Source organism: Triplophysa rosa, linkage group LG8 (assembly GCF_024868665.1).
Source record: "Triplophysa rosa linkage group LG8, Trosa_1v2, whole genome shotgun sequence".
In the NCBI taxonomy this organism is placed as follows: Eukaryota; Metazoa; Chordata; class Actinopteri; order Cypriniformes; family Nemacheilidae; genus Triplophysa; species Triplophysa rosa.
The window spans coordinates 15,200,763-15,221,440 of record NC_079897.1 but is presented as its reverse complement, the minus strand read 5'-3'; the positions used below and the strand labels follow the sequence as shown (position 1 = coordinate 15,221,440).

The 20,678-nt window shown below is 38.9% G+C and overlaps 1 protein-coding gene across 1 annotated transcript; it reads left to right on the top strand.

Annotated features, from left to right (window-relative positions):
* Positions 1 to 446: 446 nt before the first annotated feature.
* On the top strand, positions 447 to 19,221 carry pip5k1ab (phosphatidylinositol-4-phosphate 5-kinase, type I, alpha, b). The gene is made up of 16 exons (XM_057340029.1): positions 447 to 562; positions 8,332 to 8,366; positions 10,457 to 10,537; positions 11,489 to 11,619; positions 11,831 to 11,948; positions 12,263 to 12,415; positions 12,507 to 12,806; positions 12,893 to 13,116; positions 13,431 to 13,514; positions 13,596 to 13,644; positions 13,756 to 13,837; positions 13,931 to 14,092; positions 16,075 to 16,201; positions 16,366 to 16,428; positions 16,686 to 16,773; positions 16,862 to 19,221. Exons 1-16 carry the CDS (start codon positions 517 to 519, stop codon positions 16,862 to 16,864), a joined length of 1,746 nt encoding a protein of 581 aa, XP_057196012.1. The 5' UTR covers positions 447 to 516; the 3' UTR covers positions 16,865 to 19,221.
* Positions 19,222 to 20,678: the final 1,457 nt, after the last annotated feature.

Genomic DNA, 20,678 nt, shown 5'->3' with positions numbered 1-20,678 from the left:
CTTATTCACAAACCGAGTGCATTTACAGATGATACTTTATAACTAGCATGCGTGCTAGTCAGTTTCCCAAGTCGTTATCTGTTCTCTGAGCAGTTCTGTGTTGTTATTTTTAGCGCTGGGGGTATTCCAGAAAGTTGGTTATGTGACATACACCGAGTAAGCAAGGTTTGGGTTAATCAACCCAGAGTTCAGGGTTTAGCTGAAGGTAAATTAACCCTGCTTTAGTTTCACACACATAGATGAAACATTAACAATTCAAGACCTTTGTAATATATTTTTTAGAAACTACATATGACATAAATTTGGATAAGTGCCTTACTTTTCCTTTTTTAACAATAATAATATTTCATGAATAATAAGGTAGCTTACATTAGTTGACAGGCACAGTGTTTGTATGATTATATGAGTGGTTACTACTATAGATAGGTCAGTGACAGTAAGGGGAGCACGCAGAACCGGGCACTGTCTGTCAGTCTGGTTCCGGTCAGACCTCGGGTCCAATAAACCCGAATCAAAATGGCGTCCGCCGGTCCGCCCGACGCGGGCTTATCTGCTCCTCCAGGTAAATACAATCATTATAACGTTATTTGTAGATTGATATTGATTCGTGTGTATTTTGACGTGTATTCTCGTGTTGATCTGTCGCTATGGATCTGTTGTATTTCACCAGCACTGGCTTCACGGTGTGTTTACACCGGTTTCAGTCAAAGCTTTTGTTCAACCACAACAACATGAATTCGACTTGATTATAGTCGCTAGTGAGTTCACGTGTATAAATAATAACTCGTCATATATGTGCATGTGTTAAGTATTGCGTTTAGGTTTGTGGTCTGAATGATTTTTCCTTGAAATAATTCTGAACGAAGATGATGATGATGTGGATGCGCTAACATGCTAACGTTATATGCTGCTAACTAGCCCATCACGTTTAAGGTTAACTGTTAATAGTCGTGATATATTATTACATAATGTAGGCGAACGAATAATGTCCAGTTAAGATATTCTTTTGGGTTGTTTATTAACGTTGGTTGTTGCGGGCATTTGAAACAGACACTGGACTGTTTTTATCGAGACTTAACAACGACACAACACAAACGCTTGTCGTTTTGCTACATTATTTACTTTTCATTTAGATCATGCTTTTGAATAAGAAGTGTACTTATGTACTTTATTTGGTATTAATAGTTTTGGTTAATATACAGTCCCCTCTTCATTACAGTCATTTTTTGTGTTTTCTCATTTAACTGCGCAATGTTATGTGGTTCACATAATATGTCAAATTACATTGTATTAATTTCAATACATCACATAAACCAGTGTCCATTGACGTCAAAAGTCTAGTTCCATCAGTTGTTTGAAAGTGTTTGCTTTCACTTCTTTGTCCTTAGTGAAAGTTTGTTGGCATTATGGGAATTTTACATTGATTTTGTCCTGCACTGCCAACTAAACAATGACAAAAATTATTGTAATGCTTACTTCCAACACTAACTGTGTATAAGCTCTCTTCATTCTTACACATTTTGCTGTTCTCCAGCATATTTTAGCTGGAACTAAACCTACTGAAACTTGAACAGTTTTTCGGTTTCCATCACTCTGGTTTTATTTGCATTTTGAAGTTTCGCATGAGAAACGAGTGAAGGAAACGCTAAATTTCGAATTAAAACCCCTTAATTCGCAATTTTCACGCTCGCTCGAGGTAGTTTTTCATTTTTGCAAATAATGGGAGATGGAAATGCATTTGCCGAATAAATTCCTCCAAAAAGTAGCGTAACTGCACTATGAGACTGCGTAACCTGACTAACCAGAGTACTGATCTTGTTACACAGCATCAGAAATGTTGTGATGGTAATTCTTAAATGCCTGAGCAAAGTCGTCAAAGTATTTCTGTAATTGCCTCTTAGAAATATCACGACTGTGTTTTCCAAACAGCAGACATCCACAAAAGCACCGCATTTATTGTGTTTCGTAATCGTCTGCTTGCGTATTATGAAAATTATTATATTCAGTGACTTCTCTTACTTTTCTTACTGATATTTAGTGGCAGTTTATTAGGAAGTGACGGTTGACTAGTTGGATGGAAACGGTGCTTATTCGCAAATGTTTTATGCGATATTCCAATTTTGCGCATTAACTAAATTCGCAACTTTGGATGGAAACCCGGCTATTGATCCTTTGGTTAATTGGTTATTGGGATGTACGCAATATTAACCGCGCTTCTCCAGTTAGTGCTTAGTCTTCTTCACTCCCCTTTTCTCTGCATTGACTTCAAAAATAGCATCCCATGGGAAATGAATACATTACCTCAGTTGTCTCAGATTATTTAGGTGGTTGTGTACAGTAACTTATATTAGTTTGGGGATGTCGTGTCTCCATGTGTTGGTAACCCACATGAGGTTATAGTTAGCACACAGTTGAATATATTTTTAGTGTTGGTGTGGTTTTAGATTGATGATCACAGAAGCTGTTCTCTTGTTCTATATATAAGTGCAAAAATGGGACAAAAACCAGCACATTTTCCCCCAGATGTATTGGTGTAGACCGCTACACTTCTAAACTTCACAGACTCACACAGACAGTTTGCCACGATTCATTAAACATGTCATGTATATGTTTGTGTGTGCATTAGTGTTGTCACGGTACCAAAATTTCAGTAGTCGGTACCAATACCAGTAAAATTCCACGGTTCTCGGTACCAATTTCGGTACCAAAGCAAAACACAAGTACATGCTAATTGAAACACAATTTTATTAATAAAGCTCATTGTTAATATAAATGTATAGAAAGCAATGCCATTTTGTATACATGAAGTATAAGTTAATTGTTGCTGAAACTGTTGTGTGCTCACTGGGGTCTTTCATGCTGATGAACATCCTCCTCAGTCTGCTGCTGTAGAAGACAAACAGAATAAACTTCAGTAAGTCAACTGACTGAACAAACATGCATTAAATGCAATATTAAAACAAACCTCAGTTTTTATACTGCATTTACACAAGATTACTTGCATTAAGGTAACTGTATATTAAAATAATAAATGCAACAGATATATTTTTCTTTAGTTTAAATGTGGCTTTTTAAACCTAATAGAGTTATCTATCCAAGACATACACATTGCTAGTCATGCAGTTAGTATGATAGTTTTCTAGCACATAGATTGCAGGCCTAAATAAAATACTAGGTACTGTAAACCCCACCCTGTCCTCCCATTAATTTTACTCCATTACAGTTATAAAAGCATTAAATGGTTAATAAGGACACTTGACTGGATTAGCATTGGCGCTAACAAATTAACACGCAAACAGGGATGTTTATTTTGACGTAACCTTTAACTTAACATATGCTACAACATTCATAATGCAAACGCGAACATAATTTGAAACTTACCGCTTGAACTTGTTAACTTAAATCCGGATGTTTCCTCCTTTCACCACAAAACTCTGTTTGTTTTCTTCGTGATATGACTTTAATCTGAAGTATTTCTGTGCGCATCTCTTGTGGATCGGAGCCGCGCTTATCCGCTCATCACGTCTTGTTGCGTCTATAAAAAGTTTCCGACTAACAACCTGTCAGACAGAGCATCAGTACCCGGTTGACCCGGTACGTCGGTACTACCGGGTCTTGTGAAAATTAGGTACCGACAACTTTTTTATTTTTAGGTACCGACTTGGACCCGAAGTACCGGTACTTTTGACAACACTAGTGTGCATGGAGTAAAGATTTATTTTTTAGCAGTTGAGGCAGTGTCTGTCTTCATAGATCAACTCCTGGAATCAGTAATCAATGCAATGAATGCATCTATCTGTTCATCAAGTAGTGCCATAATAATCTGACAAAATAACTGTTTTCCACACAGATTTGAGGACTCCGTTTTGGAGGCTGTTGGCCTCTCAGAGAGGTACATGCACGGCTCTGTTTTCTTGTGTGATGTAGAGATGCCAAGAAACCAAAACGCCTTGTCTTTCGCATGGTCTTTTTTTTGCATTGGCAATTGAAGCGTGCTGACGGAGCAGGGAGGAATCTAATGAAACTGAAGCCTGTTTCTCTGACTCATCTGTTTGTGTGATTAAGGCAGATGGAAGTATGAATTGATATTCCAGACTGATGATGAACGTGTCCAGTAATTTGTGAGAACGTGGCTAGTGTCTCTGTGGTTGGCAGAATGTAAACGTGTATCACAGTTCCTGGATGTCACTTGAGCAGGCTTGACATATTGGAGCTAATTTTGTGTGTGTTTCGTGTGGACTTCGGTTGAAAACGTTCTTACAAATATGAGAAGTGATACTAACATTTGAACATAGCTTTCAACATAACCTCTGCTGTGCGAGAGGTTTTCACTAATATAAAGCTTATTGATGTGTGCGTGCCGTGTGCATGTGGATCAGCGTCCTGGTGAGATGACAGGGTAAACAGTGGGATGCTGGCATGCTGCTCTTTTCCAACATCTCTCATACTGTTCAACCCATCCTTAGTCATTTGTTTGTGATGTTATTGTTTTTCCTTCGACCCTGGGCATCCTCTCTCTCTCTCTCTCTCTCTCTCTCTCTCTCTCTCTCTCTATGTCTATCTCTATCTCTCTCTATCTCTCTCTCTCTCTCTGAGATATCAATTGCCGTTGCTGTTGGTTACTGAAAGAATTTTCTGCGAGTGTCATAAACTACAGTTTACTTTAGCAGCATCTGTCCTTAAGAGATGATCTTGATAATGTTTTCCCTTTCATGATGTAGAAGTCATTGGATGAAATGTTAATCTCCTGTTTGTTGTCTTCGAAAATATAAAAACATAAATTAAAAGAATTCATTTCTGCATTTCATTGCATTACATTTCAGAGCACCAAGAAAACAATTTCTATTTTTGTGGACTGGATCTTGTGTGTCATATCATCAAGCTCTTGGCAGAGTTGTTGTTATGCTGGTGCTTTTAAATATGTTTGTGTTTTGACAACAGGCAAACAGGCTGAGTGTTGTGTAACTTCATACCTTCTGTCTGGTCTAAAGACATGTAATCATTCTGCAACAATGCTAATAACCAAGACCTGCCACGCTATTATGCTTAGCTATATAAATGTAAAGCCCAGGTTTAGATTGTGATTCTTTAATGTGTCGTGTATGAAGTGAAGTGTCATGTGCTGTGACGGTCTGCTGGTTGTTTGGAACTTCTGGTATAGCGATAGGTTGGATTTTTTTTGTGATGTCACGTGCTGAATAGTTGCAGCAGGAACTGTGGCTGGTTTTCCTGCACTGTTTCCCACAGGATTTTGTTTTAGTACTTGTGTAATTAAAGGCGGAATGAATGATTTGGTTAGGTGTTAACTTTAGCCTGCTAGCACTGAAATCATGATCCCACCCTCCATGTGAATCGCCGTCCAAAGCCACGCCTCCTCCAAAACATATTAACGCGCACAAACCAGAAGCTCTTGGATCAGTTCCAATGAAATCATGTCTCATTCACCAGTGGCAGCAATAACATCAACCAGGCGCTTCCTGTAGCTGTGGATCAGACCTGCACATCGTTGATGAAAGGAATTTTAGCCCATTCTTCCTGGCAGAACTGCTTTAGCTCTGTCATATTCTTTGGGCGTCTCATGTGTATGGTCTCTTCAAGTCAATCCATAGCATCTCTATTGGGTTGAGGTCTGGGCTCTGACTTGGCCACTCCAAAAGGCGGATTTTGTTTTTCCTGAAGCCATTCTGTTGTGGACTTGCTCCGGTGTTTTGGGTCGTTGTCCTGTTGCATCACCCACAGTTTCAGCTGACGTACAGACATTCTCACATTATCCTGAAGAATTGTCTGATATACTTGGGAATTTATCTTCCCCTCAATGATTCCAAGCTGGCCAGGCCCTGATGCAGCAAAGCAGGCCCAAATCATGATGTTTCCTCCACCATACTTTACAGTTGGGATGATGTTTTCATGATGATATGCCGTGCCCTTTCTACGCCAGATGTAGTGCTGTGTGTTTTTCCAAATAGTTCAATCTTAGCTTCATCAGTCCACAAAACATTTAGCCAATACCGCTGTGGAGTGTCAATGTGCTCTTTTGCAAACTTCAGGCGTGCAGCAATGTTCTTTTTAGTAAGCAGTGGCTTCCTTCGTGGTGTCCTGCCGTGGATACCCTGCTTGTTCAGTGTTTTACGTATTGTAGACTCATGAACAGAGATGTTAGCAAGTTCCAATGATGCCTTCAAATCTTTGGCTGTCATTTGGGGTTGTTTCTTTACCTCATTGATGGGTCTTCGTTGTGCCCTTGGTGTCATTTTGACTGGGCGCCCACTTCTTGGTAGAGTAGCAACAGTCCCAAAGTGTCTCCATTTGTAGATTGTTTGCCCAACTGTAGACTGGTGAATTTCTAAAGTCTTTGACATAACTTTGTAACCCTTGCCAGCTTTATGTAAATCAACTATTCTTGATCGTAGATCCTCTGAAAGCTCTTTTTGGCGAGGCATGGCTCACATAAGCGCAAACTCCAAAAGTTTTAGGGGTTTTTATCAGTCAAAGTAGCTGTAGTCCACACCTCCAAACTTATTATCTTAAGGAGACTCCAGGTGTGCTAAAACCTGACTCCAATTAGCTTTTTTGAGGTCATTAACTCAAGGGTTCACATACTTTTTCCACAAGCACTACAAGATTTTTTTGGTTGTTCTCAATAAAGACATGAAAGATCAAAAAAATGTTGTGATATTATTTTAGACACATTTTATTTGTCAATACCCTTGACTTAGATGAAGATCAGATCACATTTTATGACAAATTTATTCAGAAAACCATGAAATTCCAAAAGGTTCACATACTTTTTCTTGCCACTGTACCTGTCCAGAAGTTACCATGGCATCAACACTCCCGTTTTGGCCAGGATTTTTCACACCCATCTCCTGTTGAAACCTCCGGAATACAATCAGATTGAGCGGGAAAGCCCCGGAAGGCGGCCGCGGACCGTTCTGCTTTGACCTCTTTGCTGATTAGACGTTTTTAGTCGTGGCAATTTTTAAGATGGTCTTTATTTTTCTTCGTCCTTGCACACATTCCACACAAGCGGAAAGTTAGGTTCCAGCTGTTTACCTGCCATTCTCCCGCTGTGTCTGCACAGCGTATGTGACCACGCTTATGACGTATGGTGTCTGCGTGAACATGGTGCGCAGTGGGATGCAGAATATGTTGACTGAAAATGTACACATGACCTATCATTGCATTCGGCCCGAATGTAATGATTGGGCAAACGTTATTTTGGTTCTACACCTTTCACAGACAATATATAATTATAAAAATATCGTTGGACCACTTTACTTATTGATTACTATCAGATGTAAAGAGATTTCCAACCAGCGTGACGACAAATGTTTCTGGACAGGATCACATATTCTGCCTTTAAGCATCTATATCAATAATTGTAACAAATATGACTGGCATGCATTTTTAAATTGAGCAAATATTGCTTCAAAGAGTAGTTCACCTTCAAAATGAAAATTCTGTCATAATTTACACTCTTTTGTCATTTCAAACCGGTATGACTTACTTTCTTCCGCAGAATACAAAAGAAGATATTTTGAAAAATGTTGGTAACAGAACAGCACAGCCCCCCATTCACTTCTATTGTATTGTAACCAATGTAAATGAATGGGGGGACTGTTAACAACAATCTTCAAAATATCTTCTTTTGTGTTCTGTGGAAGAAAGAAAGTCGTACAGGTTTGAAATGACAAGAGGGTGAGTAAATGATTTTCATTTTGAAGGTGAACTACTCCTTTCAGGATTTTGAACTTCAGGACTCAGCAAGTTAGGAATAAATTACTTGATTCAAAGTATTCAAGTATTTCTTTGTCCATTTAGACTATAAGTGAAGAGTTTAATTGCCATAACAGATAACCCCGTTTTTAAAAATGTTCACGAATCATGTTTTTTATTGTGTTATGACGTTATCACATTTTTATTGTGTTTGTTAGGTTGCTATTACTTTATCAAAACAACCCAACTGCAGTTTGATTGATATTAATTGGAATGCACATTGCACACAATCAAATGCACTCTTAAGTCTTTAGAGACCATAAAGCTGTTTTATTTGATCTTATGTAATTTTCTGATACCTTATGTTTTATGTTCTATTGCTGCATTTCTGTTATTATATAATATTATCTATTTAATATCTAATAATAACATATGTAATATAAATAACTGTGTCCATTAGTTCTTAGTTTTTGGTGCTGAAGTGTTGTTCCTTTAGGAGTGGCAGATCTGTTTCCACTACTGCCTATTCTAGAAAAGAGTCTATTCTAGACTCATTTTCTCCTAACCCTAACTTCTATTAATGTTGTTTTCTCGCTTCTTTCTGCAATATCAAAGGGTCCAGCGGAGTTCGAAAGATGACTGCAACAGAGGTAAGATGTTGTATATCTTTCATTTTAATGGTATTGTGACTGACAGATACTTTCAGTGCTGGATACTTATTTGTCAATATAGTTTGTCAGTCAATATGGTGTGATAAAGCTGTGATGTCTGAGACTATGAGCACTTTTCCACCATCGCGCCAAATCGTTCTCGTTGCTTAATCGTTCCACTCCGTGCCGATCCATGCCAGCCGGTACGTAAATGGTTTCATTTTCCACCGCAGGGCTGATAACGGAAATTTTTAGAATGTTAACATAAACGCGTCACGCGCTGCCTTGGTAAACACAAGAGACTGATCTATAATGGCTCTGCACGCATTCATTAGCACAATTCAGCACGGCTATAGAACCGTGCTGAAAATTCTGAGCTAAGAACAGTTTGCAATCGTGTCGTGTCAAACCAGGCTCATGTGGAAACATAACTGTAACCATTTCAGACTGTGCTTAGAACGATTCGGCGCGATGGTATAAAAGCGCTCTTAATCTTTAGACACTCAAGGTTATGCTGGATTGTATAAAAGCAGCTAAAACTGTTGCAACCCTGACCTTTAGCTGTGATTTTATATTTATAATTCATTACATGGTTTTTACTAAAGCAATAAGCCCCAAGAAGCAGTGGGTTACAGTGCATTTTATAACAGCTAATAAAATGCTGTTATAGCTGTTATAAAATGCACTGTAACCCACTGCTTCGCAGGGCTTATTGCTTTTATTAAACGGTTAATCCATATGCGTAGCAAGGTTTCATAGAATAAAGTAAATAAAATTATATTTAGGCTATGTAATGTGGTCAGCCGTTATAAATCAGGGTATTTTATAACGGCTTAGAACTCGGCTCAGCCAATCAGAATCAAGGACCAGAACTGGCCGTTTTATAATACACATTAATTCATTAATCGATTCAGAATTGTCAATCATGCCGTTTTGCAGTCAAATATTTGCAATGGACACTGTCTGTAAGACCTTGGTTACTGACAACCCAGTTTTTCTATAGTAGTCTGTGGTTCTGTCATGGTGAACTAATTTCAATATTTATTTGTTTGTTTTTTAGAGGGCTTATGTTTTTTCCGCCAGGTATCCTTACAAAATAAACCTGTTCATACAAGACCCTTCTTGCGTTTGCCTTCACATGGCCTGGGTTTGCTTTGCAGTCTTGTACTGACAAGATGGTTTCTGCTCTGAAATATTTTTTTACCTCCTCCTGTGTTCTCATTTCAGTTTCTTGCCGGTTTTCATTCGTGTTGAGTGTTATTTTAGTAACTGGACATTAAAGAGGTATGGGAACAAGAGTCCTGTAGATCGTACTGTTGACATACTGTTACTGTGTGTTGGATAAGCAGTCATGTGAGAGGGATGTTGATACATCAATACACACATACAGACACACACACTGCTTTCATGGTCATATGTAGATTCACATGCATCAGGTCATCGAGAGAATAATCAGACAGATAGGACTGTGTGTTTGACGAGGAAGCAGCTTTCAAACAGGAAGTTAAACCTGTGCCTCTAGAACCCCTCTATTCCCATGAAACCAGAAAAATGGCAGATGTTTTTTCTGTTCCCCTCTCCCTCCCCCCCTCTCTCTCTCCCTCCCCCCCCCCTCTCTCTCTCTCTCTCTCTCTCTCTCTCTCTTCTCTCTCTCTCTCTCTCTCTCTCTCTCTCTCTCTCTCTCTCTCTCTCTCTCTCTCTCTCTCTCTCTCTCTCTCTCTCCTCTCCCCTCTGCCCCTCCCACGCCTCTTCTCTCCTCGATCTCCTCTCCCCTCCTCCCCTTTTCTCTCTCCTCCTCTCACCCCCCCTTTCTTCTCTCTCCCTCTCCCCCCCCTTTTCTCTCTCTCTCTCTCCCTCTCTCTCTCTCCCCTCCCCTCCCCCTCTCACTCGCTCTCTCTCTCTCCCTCCCCCTCTCACCCCCCCCTCTCTCTCTCCACCAATAGTCTCCACCGAGAGTTGAATGTTTGTAAACATTGTTTTTTTCTTTCTTTTAACATTGAATTAATGTTTATTGAAATGTGATTGTAAATAAAGAGATTGTAAAAGTATAAAAAGTCTCTTTCTCTCTCTCTCTCTTTGAATGTAACTAGGGTCTTGGATTGTCTCAGAGTATGAAGAAGACCATCGGTCACCGGGGAGTTGACCCCACAGGAGAAACAACTTACAAAAAGGTCGGCTTGAGTTCAGCTGTGTCATCTGAGGGCAGAAGAATTACAAAAGAGAGGAATTGAGCTAGAAATAAGGAACTGAGCAAAGGGAGGACTCGCAAATAAAAGTGTCATCATGAATCACGCTCAGAAATCAACTTTATATCAATCAAGAACCTGTTTTTAGGATATGTATTACATTTCTTGAAGAGTGCGTTTTTAAGCTAGATGAGTTAAAGTATAAAGTCTCAGATTTAAAGGTCCAGTGTATGAAATTTAAGCGGCATCTAGTGGTGAGGTTGTTGCGAATTGCATCCAACGACTCAATTCACCCCGCCCTTTCGAAGCACTACGGCAGCTGACACAGGATTAGGATGTTGTCATGTTTTTGCTACTTTGTCGAAGGAGCTAACATATATTTATGAAACGTGCTCCGTAGAGCAGTTTGTCCATTTACGGCTACTGTAGAAACAACATGGCGAATTCCTGGCGAGGACCTGCAGTGTATGTAGATAGAAATAGCTCATTCTATGGTAATAAAAACATAACGCATCATTATATAAGCTCTTTATGCACCTCTGAAGACACAGATACCGTATGTATATTATATTGCATTTCTGTCAATAGATCCTCCCAGAAAATTACACATTGGACCTTAAAATGTGAATCATTTGTGAACTCTTTAAATCTCACATGGATTATTTCTCTGACATCGTCCTTGTTTTTTGCAATAACCTTACAATCACTGTTCAGTTTTAATTATTGTTTGTTTAATTGAGAAATCATAATTTTTTCTCAATGATTACATAAATATTGAGGTGTACAATTGTCACACTCTAGTGTTTTTTTTCATAAAAGCATCATGGATGAGAACTCATTTACAGGTTTAACGTAATAATCAGGATATTTTTCTAGTTTTCTCTCTCTCTGTTTGTACTTCTTACACATTCTCACATGTTACTTCTTTGTCTTTAGACAACCTCCTCCGCCCTGAAAGGTGCCATCCAGCTGGGAATCACACACACAGTGGGCAGCCTCAGTCAGAAAGCTGAAAGAGACGTCCTCATGCAGGACTTTTACGTAGTAGAGAGCATTTTCTTTCCTAGGTATGTTTTATAAGTAGAAAAAAGTTTAAATTGGTGTGTTTTAGTCTTTACAAACAACCTATGTTATGTGGTAAACAATTCATCCATCAAAGTATGTGAACATTTCAGGTAAACATGAAACAGCCCGCCAGTTTTTTTATTTAATAGTAGTTATTTTTTTCTCTCAAATGAAACAGAAACACATATCTGACTGTTTGTCTTTCACCCACAGCGAAGGAAGTAATCTGACTCCAGCCCATCATCATGGCGACTTCAGGTTTAAGACCTACGCCCCTATCGCCTTCCGCTACTTCAGAGAACTCTTTGGCATCAGACCTGATGACTATCTGGTTAGCTGAACCACACACAGATTCACCCGGTTTCCATGTACATGAAGCAGTGTTTCTGAACCGAGAGGGTCTTTGTACACGTCCATGAGGGGTGCCAAATAAATTGAATCGTATTAAATAATGTAACTATAAAAATGCTCAAATAATTAGAGAGTCATGTTAATTGGAACACAGCATTTAATCTGACAACATGCTTTAAATATTGTTTTTGACACTAGGGGACCTTAATGTTACAAGGTTTGAGAACGTAAAGAACTCACAATATAGAATTTAAAAGGAATCGTCCTGATGTGTCATGTGGATTGTCTCTGCAGTATTCTCTCTGTAATGATCCCCTCATCGAGCTGTCTAACCCTGGAGCCAGTGGATCGGTCTTTTATGTCACCAGTGACGATGAATTCATCATTAAAACAGTGCAACACAAGGAAGCTGAGTTTCTGCAGAAACTACTGCCTGGATATTTTATGGTGAGCAGTTTTCTGGAAGAGCACGCTGGAAACCCCAAAGCCATTGGTTTTATTACCATGAGACATATTTTTGTTCTTCTCTCGTCCTCAGAATCTGAATCAAAACAAGAGGACGCTGCTGCCCAAGTTTTACGGCTTGTACTGCGTGCAGGCGGGTGGGAAGAACATCCGTATCGTAGTGATGAATAACCTCTTGCCCCGCAGCGTGCCTATGCACCTCAAGTACGACCTCAAGGGCTCTACGTACAAGCGACGGGCTTCTCCTAAAGAGAGAGAGAAGAGGGTCCCCACTTGCAAAGACCTAGATTTCAATCAGGACATGCCCGAGGGAATCCAACTCGAACCAGACAACTACAGCGCCCTCTGCAAAACCATCCAGAGGGACTGTCTGGTGAGCCACCGTGCTTGAGTTGTGTCTTGTTCAGTCTCTCATCCAGTATTAAGATACTCATTCTGAATGATCTCTGTGTTTAACAGCTGTTGCAGAGTTTTAAGATTATGGACTACAGTCTGTTGGTTGGGATCCATAACTTGAACCAGGCAACTCGTGAGCGGACGGGTGTAGTGGAGGGCGGGGTGTCCGAGGGGGCCGTGACGCCGGACCACAGGAGGCCGCAGGCTCAAAAAGCTTTGTACAGCACTGCTATGGAGTCCATACAGGGAGAGGCCAAAGGGAAAGGAACCCTGGAAACAGAAGACCAGTTAGTCAATATTATGTTAATCCGCTATCTTTCTGTTTTGCTGTCCAGCAACATTCAGCAATAAATAAGCCTGAGGGCATTTGTTTAATCTTCTTTGTTTTAAGTGTGGCATCTGTTTCAGGTTTACATAGATTTTAGATAAGAAAAGAGCAAACATTGGATGGTTACATGTTGAACCAGATGATGATAGAAACTTTGTGAAACTTTCGTCGTAGGACTATTTCAAATTTTATGTCTGTTTGGTTTCTCAACATATTTTGGTTGCAATATGTGCTAGTCATGCGACATATGTAATCTCCTGTTTTTGTGTGTAGATGGGGAGGAATCCCAGCACGCAACAGTAAAGGAGAGCGAATACTGGTTTATATTGGAATCATCGATATCCTGCAGTCATACAGGTGACCGATACACAGATCACACGTGTGTGCATATTTACATGTATATGAGCAGCATGAATTTGCTCCTGTTTCTTATTTCAGATTTATTAAAAAACTAGAGCATTCCTGGAAGGCTTTGGTTCACGATGGGGTAAGTGATTATTCCTTGCTTATCACTGATATTGCTATTACTTTTAGTTATTCAACATATCCTGTTATCTAGAAAACAAATTGTGAGATCATAAACATGTTTGTGTTGTAGGACACAGTCTCTGTGCATCGACCAGGATTCTATGCTGAGCGATTTCAGCGTTTCATGTGCAACACTGCTTTTAGGAAAACACGTAAGTTGGCGTATTTAGCGCAGTCTTTAAATCACATTTGGTTGTCGGCCTACTTGACGATGTCATCATCCTTGTGCCTTTCTCTGTCCCCAGTAAAATCCTCCCCGTCAAAGAAGAGTCGAGGAGGATGTTCGAGTGTCGTCAAACGGCTTCCTATGGGAAGTGCTGCTCCTGCCCCCAGTGGACAGTCAGCCATTGACTCCAGACTCGTGTATCGTACTCACCTTAATCAGACTGATATAGAGGGGGAAAGTGGTGAGAAAGACTTTACAAAATATTTACTCTTTTTCACACATTTAGACTTGAATAGGTGTGAATAAATATTTCCCTAAAGTGTGCTGTAGAACTGTTCTAGAGCTTGTGTAGATGTCTAGGTTTAAAGAGCAGGTTTCAAGGTTTTTGTAAGTGTCCTAATGTTGTATTAGAGTCCCCGACAGCATTTTCAAATGCATCAAAGGTAAAAAAAACGGTGCTATTTTCTTAAAATAAGCATTTAGTATCTATCCATTTCTCAAAGATCCCTAAACGATTCCTCCGAAGCTGTTCAAATGTTCCGCTTCTCTACACTGCAAAAAATGACTTTCTTACTTAGTCTTTTTTTCTTGTTTTCCAGTGAAAATGTCTACAAATTCTTGAATCAAGATGCATTTTCTTGATGAGCAAAATGACCTAAGAAAATAAGTCTTGTTTTTAGTAAAAAAAATGAAATTTCAGTGAATTTGTGCTTAAAACAAGCAAAAAAATCTGCCAATGGGGTAAGAAAAATAAACTTGAATTGAGTGACTAAGAAAAAGGTCAACCTTAATTCAAGATTATTTTTCTTACCCCATTGGCAGATTTTTTTGCTTGTTTTAAGCACAAATTCACTGAAATTTCATTTTTTTTACTAAAAACAAGACTTATTTTCTTAGGTCATTTTGCTCATCAAGAAAATGCATCTTGATTCAAGAATTTGTAGACATTTTCACTGGAAAACAAGAAAAAAAGACTAAGTAAGAAAGTCATTTTTTGCAGTGTAAGCTCCTCCCTACCGCGAGTCCAGTGTGCTCCGATTGGCCAACTGGCCCAATCAGTTGTGATTGGTCTTTCCAACCATTCAGACTATTGTTTTCTGTTGATCTTTTTTCATCATAGTTGTGGGAGAACAACAACGGCTCTATCCCAAAGTTGATCATTACTTTGATTATACAGAGAGGAGTAACTGAGCAAGTTAGCGAGAGCTTCCAAAGATAATGCACACACCTTTACATAATAAAATGATATAGTGCTGCAGTCCGTTTTTAAAATAATGACAAGCAAACCGTTTTGTTTGAAGGGGATCGTGACCACAGCTAAACTTTGCACACTTGACAAAACCATAATGTGAGACACGTTAGCAAAGTGCTACCGTGACTAAACGATAAAGAGATACAGTTTGTACAATACTATGACATGTAGAACGACAACAGTCTACAATAACCGCCACATTATTAGGTAAGAGTTGGATTATTAAAACTGTAACACTGTTAATTTATACGTTGTTTACCTGGAAACCTACAGCTGTACTAAATATACAACACGGATTAGCACAATTACTTTAACGTATATTGTAAGCACTCAATTTAACATGTACACATAACGTATTTATCATACTTACAGCTTGTGGTTCTGAGACGCTTGTTAGTCCAAATAAAGTTGGTATTGACTTATCTTTAAGGGTCTAGAGGCTGGCAAATCCCGCGTTGAACTCCAAAATTTGAGAAGCAGTTGTCGGTAAAATGACGAGCACATTACACAAGGTTGGAATTGTACTGCAGTGGTATCGTGGGAAAAAAAATTGTAACCACTGATCCTTCACATCGTCATCCTTTGGCAGCGAAAACAAAGTTCACAGCACAAAACACAGCGTCTCCTCGACATGTTGTATACGCAACACTACCTGAAGTGCTAGTGGGCAGGTCAGAGTGTTCCTGTTTCGCGGGAAGGCGGGGATTATGCTGATGCGTTACACTGTGACGTATCGATGTTACACTCAAAAGATTCGAAAGCCTAACGATTTGTTTGGGCGGTTCGGAGTCGACTCCTTACTTTGGAAGCCAATATCTTAATTTATCATGGACTTTTGGAAATAACAACTTTGCAGATCATCAAAATTGAAGGAAAGCTACGTTACACACTGAAATGCCGGTAATTTTATGAGATTCATGAAACCTGTTCTTTAAAGTAAAATGAAATCACTGAGTGATTATTGTCCTCAGGCATGCATTCGGACCGACCGGACCTTCTCCCACACACCAATTCTTTGGCTGGAAGCAGTGAGTTTGCAGAGGCAAATCTTTCAAACTCCTCACAGGGTAGCACAGGAATGACATTGCATCCTCAAAGGTACCTCCACATCACCTCTTTGTTTAGTTCCCTGTTTTTAGATGTGTAGTTTCTATCCTGTACTGTAGTTTTCTGCTTTGTGTTTATTTCCCGTCATCTCTTTTCCTCTCATGCTTTAAATCTGTCTTCAGCACAGTTGTTTCATAACAGTTGCTCATTTGCAGGTCAGTAGGGGTGGAGGTGCACAAATCTGCAGTCACAGAGCCTGACAACGGCGCCCCCCAAAGGTAAAACTGAAACTGAACAGACCACTGTACTGTGGGGATAAATCTAGCTAAGGGAATAGTTGACCCAAAAATGACACGTTTTGACAAATCTGTATCCGTTTTTTCGGTGGAATATTTAATGCCACACAGCTAGTTTTCCATACAACTACATGTAAAATATCTTTTAAGTCCCATAAATGTAGTCCATATATGTATAACTTAAGTTAAATGTTAAGGAAAGAGCTGAGTAAACATTCCAAAATATTCCTCGTCTTTAGTGCTGGAGCAGAATGCTTGGATGAGCGTTTAAGCAATGAAGACGCAATTTCACTTCAAGACATCATTCCAGAAACTGACATCTGCTTTGTAAGTCTCATTCATAAATATTTACTATTCATAACTAATTGTTTCAATACATCATCAGTCAAAAATGTTTTCCCCTGTTTTTCTTCAGTAAGATAAGAGCGATGGGTGGATGAGTGTTGACAAGAGACGGCAGTGCGCCTCTGAGCGTTGGTAGGATGGGTTTTTTTCTGAATGGGAGCTTTGGAAAGAACTCCGGGGTCCTCAGCACAAGTCATCATAAGATGTATTTCAAAACGGAGTGAAGTAGATGAATGAAGGGAAGGGTGTGGATGAGAGGGGTTTAAATGCCTTTCCTCTCTCTATCTCTCTCCTGCACAGGTGATGCTGCTAAAAATCTATTTTAACCACAGAATTATGGGGACGTGATGGTATTTCAGTCACACACTTCACTGCCTTTGTTCTCCCTAAACACACTCTCTGAGCAAGCAGTATGCACAAACCTATTTGTATTGTTTTTAGAGTGCTGGAAGTAGACGCACGCTACGTGAAGGAAGCACCACTTTATATAATTGTTGATTTGGAGGCTTTATTGGGGGTTTATTAAACATAAATCTGTATTTATTAAGGTTCTCTGAAGCGGTGTGGCTTAGATTAATGGCTGCTAGCGCTTCAGTGTAGTTCTCTGAGAACACCGCATCACAGTGCTCATGTCACAGACAACTTACATTTCCTCAGGCATGTCTGTACATACACATATGAAGGCTGATAGTGTTGCAACTGATTTTGCGGTTTAGAGTCAAACTAGAGAGCATCTCTTCGGTGACTTTTTCCAGCTCGTTCTGCATTGAGACAGCATGTGCCCTATAAGAGAGAGGGGAAAAATGACCAAAAATACCCACTTTGTTAGAAAGCAGAATGCATTTGAATGGTGCGACCTGTATATCATGTTTGGCGCCAGTGTCTAGCCTTTTCTCTGTTGCTCTTCATGTTTTTACCGTGCCACTCTTTGTATTTAGTTCTTTTGCGTTGTATGATTTTGCTCTTTATTTCACATGCTCGATTTTTGCCTCGTATTTCTATTTATCTGCATTTTGTTTGTCTCCCACCACGGCAAGTTACATCTTTGTAATCGGACCAATCAGCTGTCCAGTGAGATGCGAAATGGACAGACTGGCTTGCATGTCTTCTCTAATAATGCATATATTGCTGCCTTGTCAAGAGCCCCCATAAAATTCATGTACTGTATTTTTGTATATAGCTCTATAAATAATCCTTCTTTGTTCATATGCGTTATAAAATGCTAATATTTTGCTGTTACAGCGCAGCCACTGTTGTCTTTTAACTATCGTTCTCATGAGTTCAACGATTGATTGATGTGCCGTGATGTCTTCCGATCATCTGCCTTAATGCAGCTATTGAAATCAGTGCATTAGTATGAAAACTCATTTCTGCTGGATACAGAAATCACACGGCATCCAAATACAGGACCAACATGGATCTGCGTGCATTCACTTCATGTACCTGCTACTTGTTCCAATATGCATTTGTGTTTTTAATGACCCTTTTACACTAACCTGTTTTTTAAAGAATTTAAAACACAAGACTAAACCCCCTTTGAGCTTTTTGAATTGCAGGAATGTACATTACATTTCAATCACTTTTAATGACAACATTTTCTGTAACCTCATTAACATCCTTAGGTGCAGCTGTAGTGAATAAATTATTAAAACACATGGAGTTAAAAATACTTAACACTAAAATTACTTTATCAGGGCACATGTGAATTAACTGAGGAGCTGGAAAGTAAACTAAGGAGGCTTAGTTCCAGTATAAACTTTCTGATCAATCTGCCTTTGCATTATCTGCTCAATACAGTTTCTGTTTCTTATCCATTTATAAGATCTTTTTTTAATGGGGCCATTTTTGACAGGCAGTACGTTTCACTTTCTTAAGTGCCCTCTTATGCATTTCTTATTGGCTGTAACTCAAACAATAGTCTGAACTGACATTTGATGGAGGCCTGTATACACGGATCTGTTACGATGCAGCGTTGAAGTATTTAAAAGAAGGGCTGACCTTATTGAACTTCTACAGAACAGTACTTTTGCTTTCTTCTAACTGTAAAAAGTTGGTGAATTGCAATCGTCTTTTAATAACAAGTGATCTCTGTGCCAAGGACTTCACCTTTGCTAACCTAATGAAAATTGTCACGCATAGAATATGCATAAAAAGACTTTACCTGAGACTGCTATTGAAGAAACTACAGAAGAGCTTTATGTAAAGCTGCAGTATTTATGCACACGTGTTAAAAATCAAATTGTTGTTACAGATATATGCCTGTGGGCAGAGGTCAATCAGTTTTCCATGCTGAAGGCTTTTGGCTATAGGTGATTGGGATTCCTGAAGTTTTTTTTATTTAATTTTATTTATTTTTTGCCTTGCTTCTTTGGTTTTAATCATTGCATTGTATCTATCTCATTTTGTTATTAAAGTCATTGTCAAACGTCACATTGAATCTTGTTACAGATCATTAAGATCATGCACTTTAATTCTGCAAAAGAAACCTAACATGGTGACTATAGCAAAAATTGTCAACACCACAGCAAAGGTAAATACTTAATACTTAAAACTCCCAGTTTTCCGCTTTACATATACATTAAAGGAGTCCTAATATTTATTTTCCACTAATTATCAATACTGAAATATATGGAGTTATTTTCCTCATCTTTTCTTTTTAGCATATTTCGTCTATGTTGACACTAAATCTTAACCAATGAATGGAGGAATGATTGTCAGACATGCATATTCACATTTACCTCCATAGACCTTTGTTTGGTGACATTTCGGCGTTGTCAAATGTCATTTTTTTAATTGCATGTTTACAGTGGAGTTTGCCCTGTCTGTATTATAGTGTTGAAACCAAGTAACATTTTCAGTGTAAAACTGACCTAACAGCACACACAATGCATTTCCTCTGCTGAACACCAGTTTTATGCTGTTTTTAACACTGTGTGATACAGTTGGGTTGTAATTCTGGAGAAGTACCAATCTAAGCACACCCATACAATTATTCCTGTTTCTATATGGTGTATCTCATTTTTTTCATAAATGGTTGCAAGAAAACCCCAATAATCTTTATAATCTAAGAATGGTAATAAAGAATGAAACTATTGGCTTGACAACAATACAATATAACACAAATCAAATCCATAAAAATCCATTGTGTGCAGTCAAAAAGATTGTTCATCATACAGCATGCGTTAGTCCGTGTAGGGCTTTTACTGGTAAATGTTGAGCAGCTTTGTGTTGATTAGAATAGTAAACAGATATTACAGACACACCAGTCATGCAAACAGGATCAAGTGCTGGCAACTCTGAAACTAAACACAACCTATTGCAATATGGATGTTTATGTCAAATGTATTTTATTGGTTGCATTTATTAAATAATGTCTTGTTTTTCTTCTTTACTCTTGTGGGCCGGTATGGATTTTGAATTCTCGTAGTACCGTAGATGATTGTATGTATTATTAAGAAAGTATCTAGCTAGACTATGTAGGCCTACTTTATTTTAAGAGGAGAGGTGGGGAGGTTCTTGACAATATAAATATATTTTTTGTGTGTTATGGTGTGTTCATAGTAAAGATTCATAGTCATTACAAATCTGTGGAAGCTTCTCTCTTTTTCTACATGTGAATGTCTGGCGGTGTCAGAAACAACTGGCAACCGTGCTTTGAATACTGTATTTTTATGGGCCTGTATAAAATGTGTATATAATATGTATATAAGCAAGTCACGGAAATGCCTTTTCTTGCGTGGTGTTTGCAGCCTGTTTCTCCTGCCATCTTTCAGTCATGTGGTGGTGTTTTTCACATTGTCTTTCCGATTTAGAAAAGAATAAAACATATTTTCCAAAACGTCTGCAGGGTTTTTCCTCCAAAATCAAAAGTGCTACCAAACACTTTT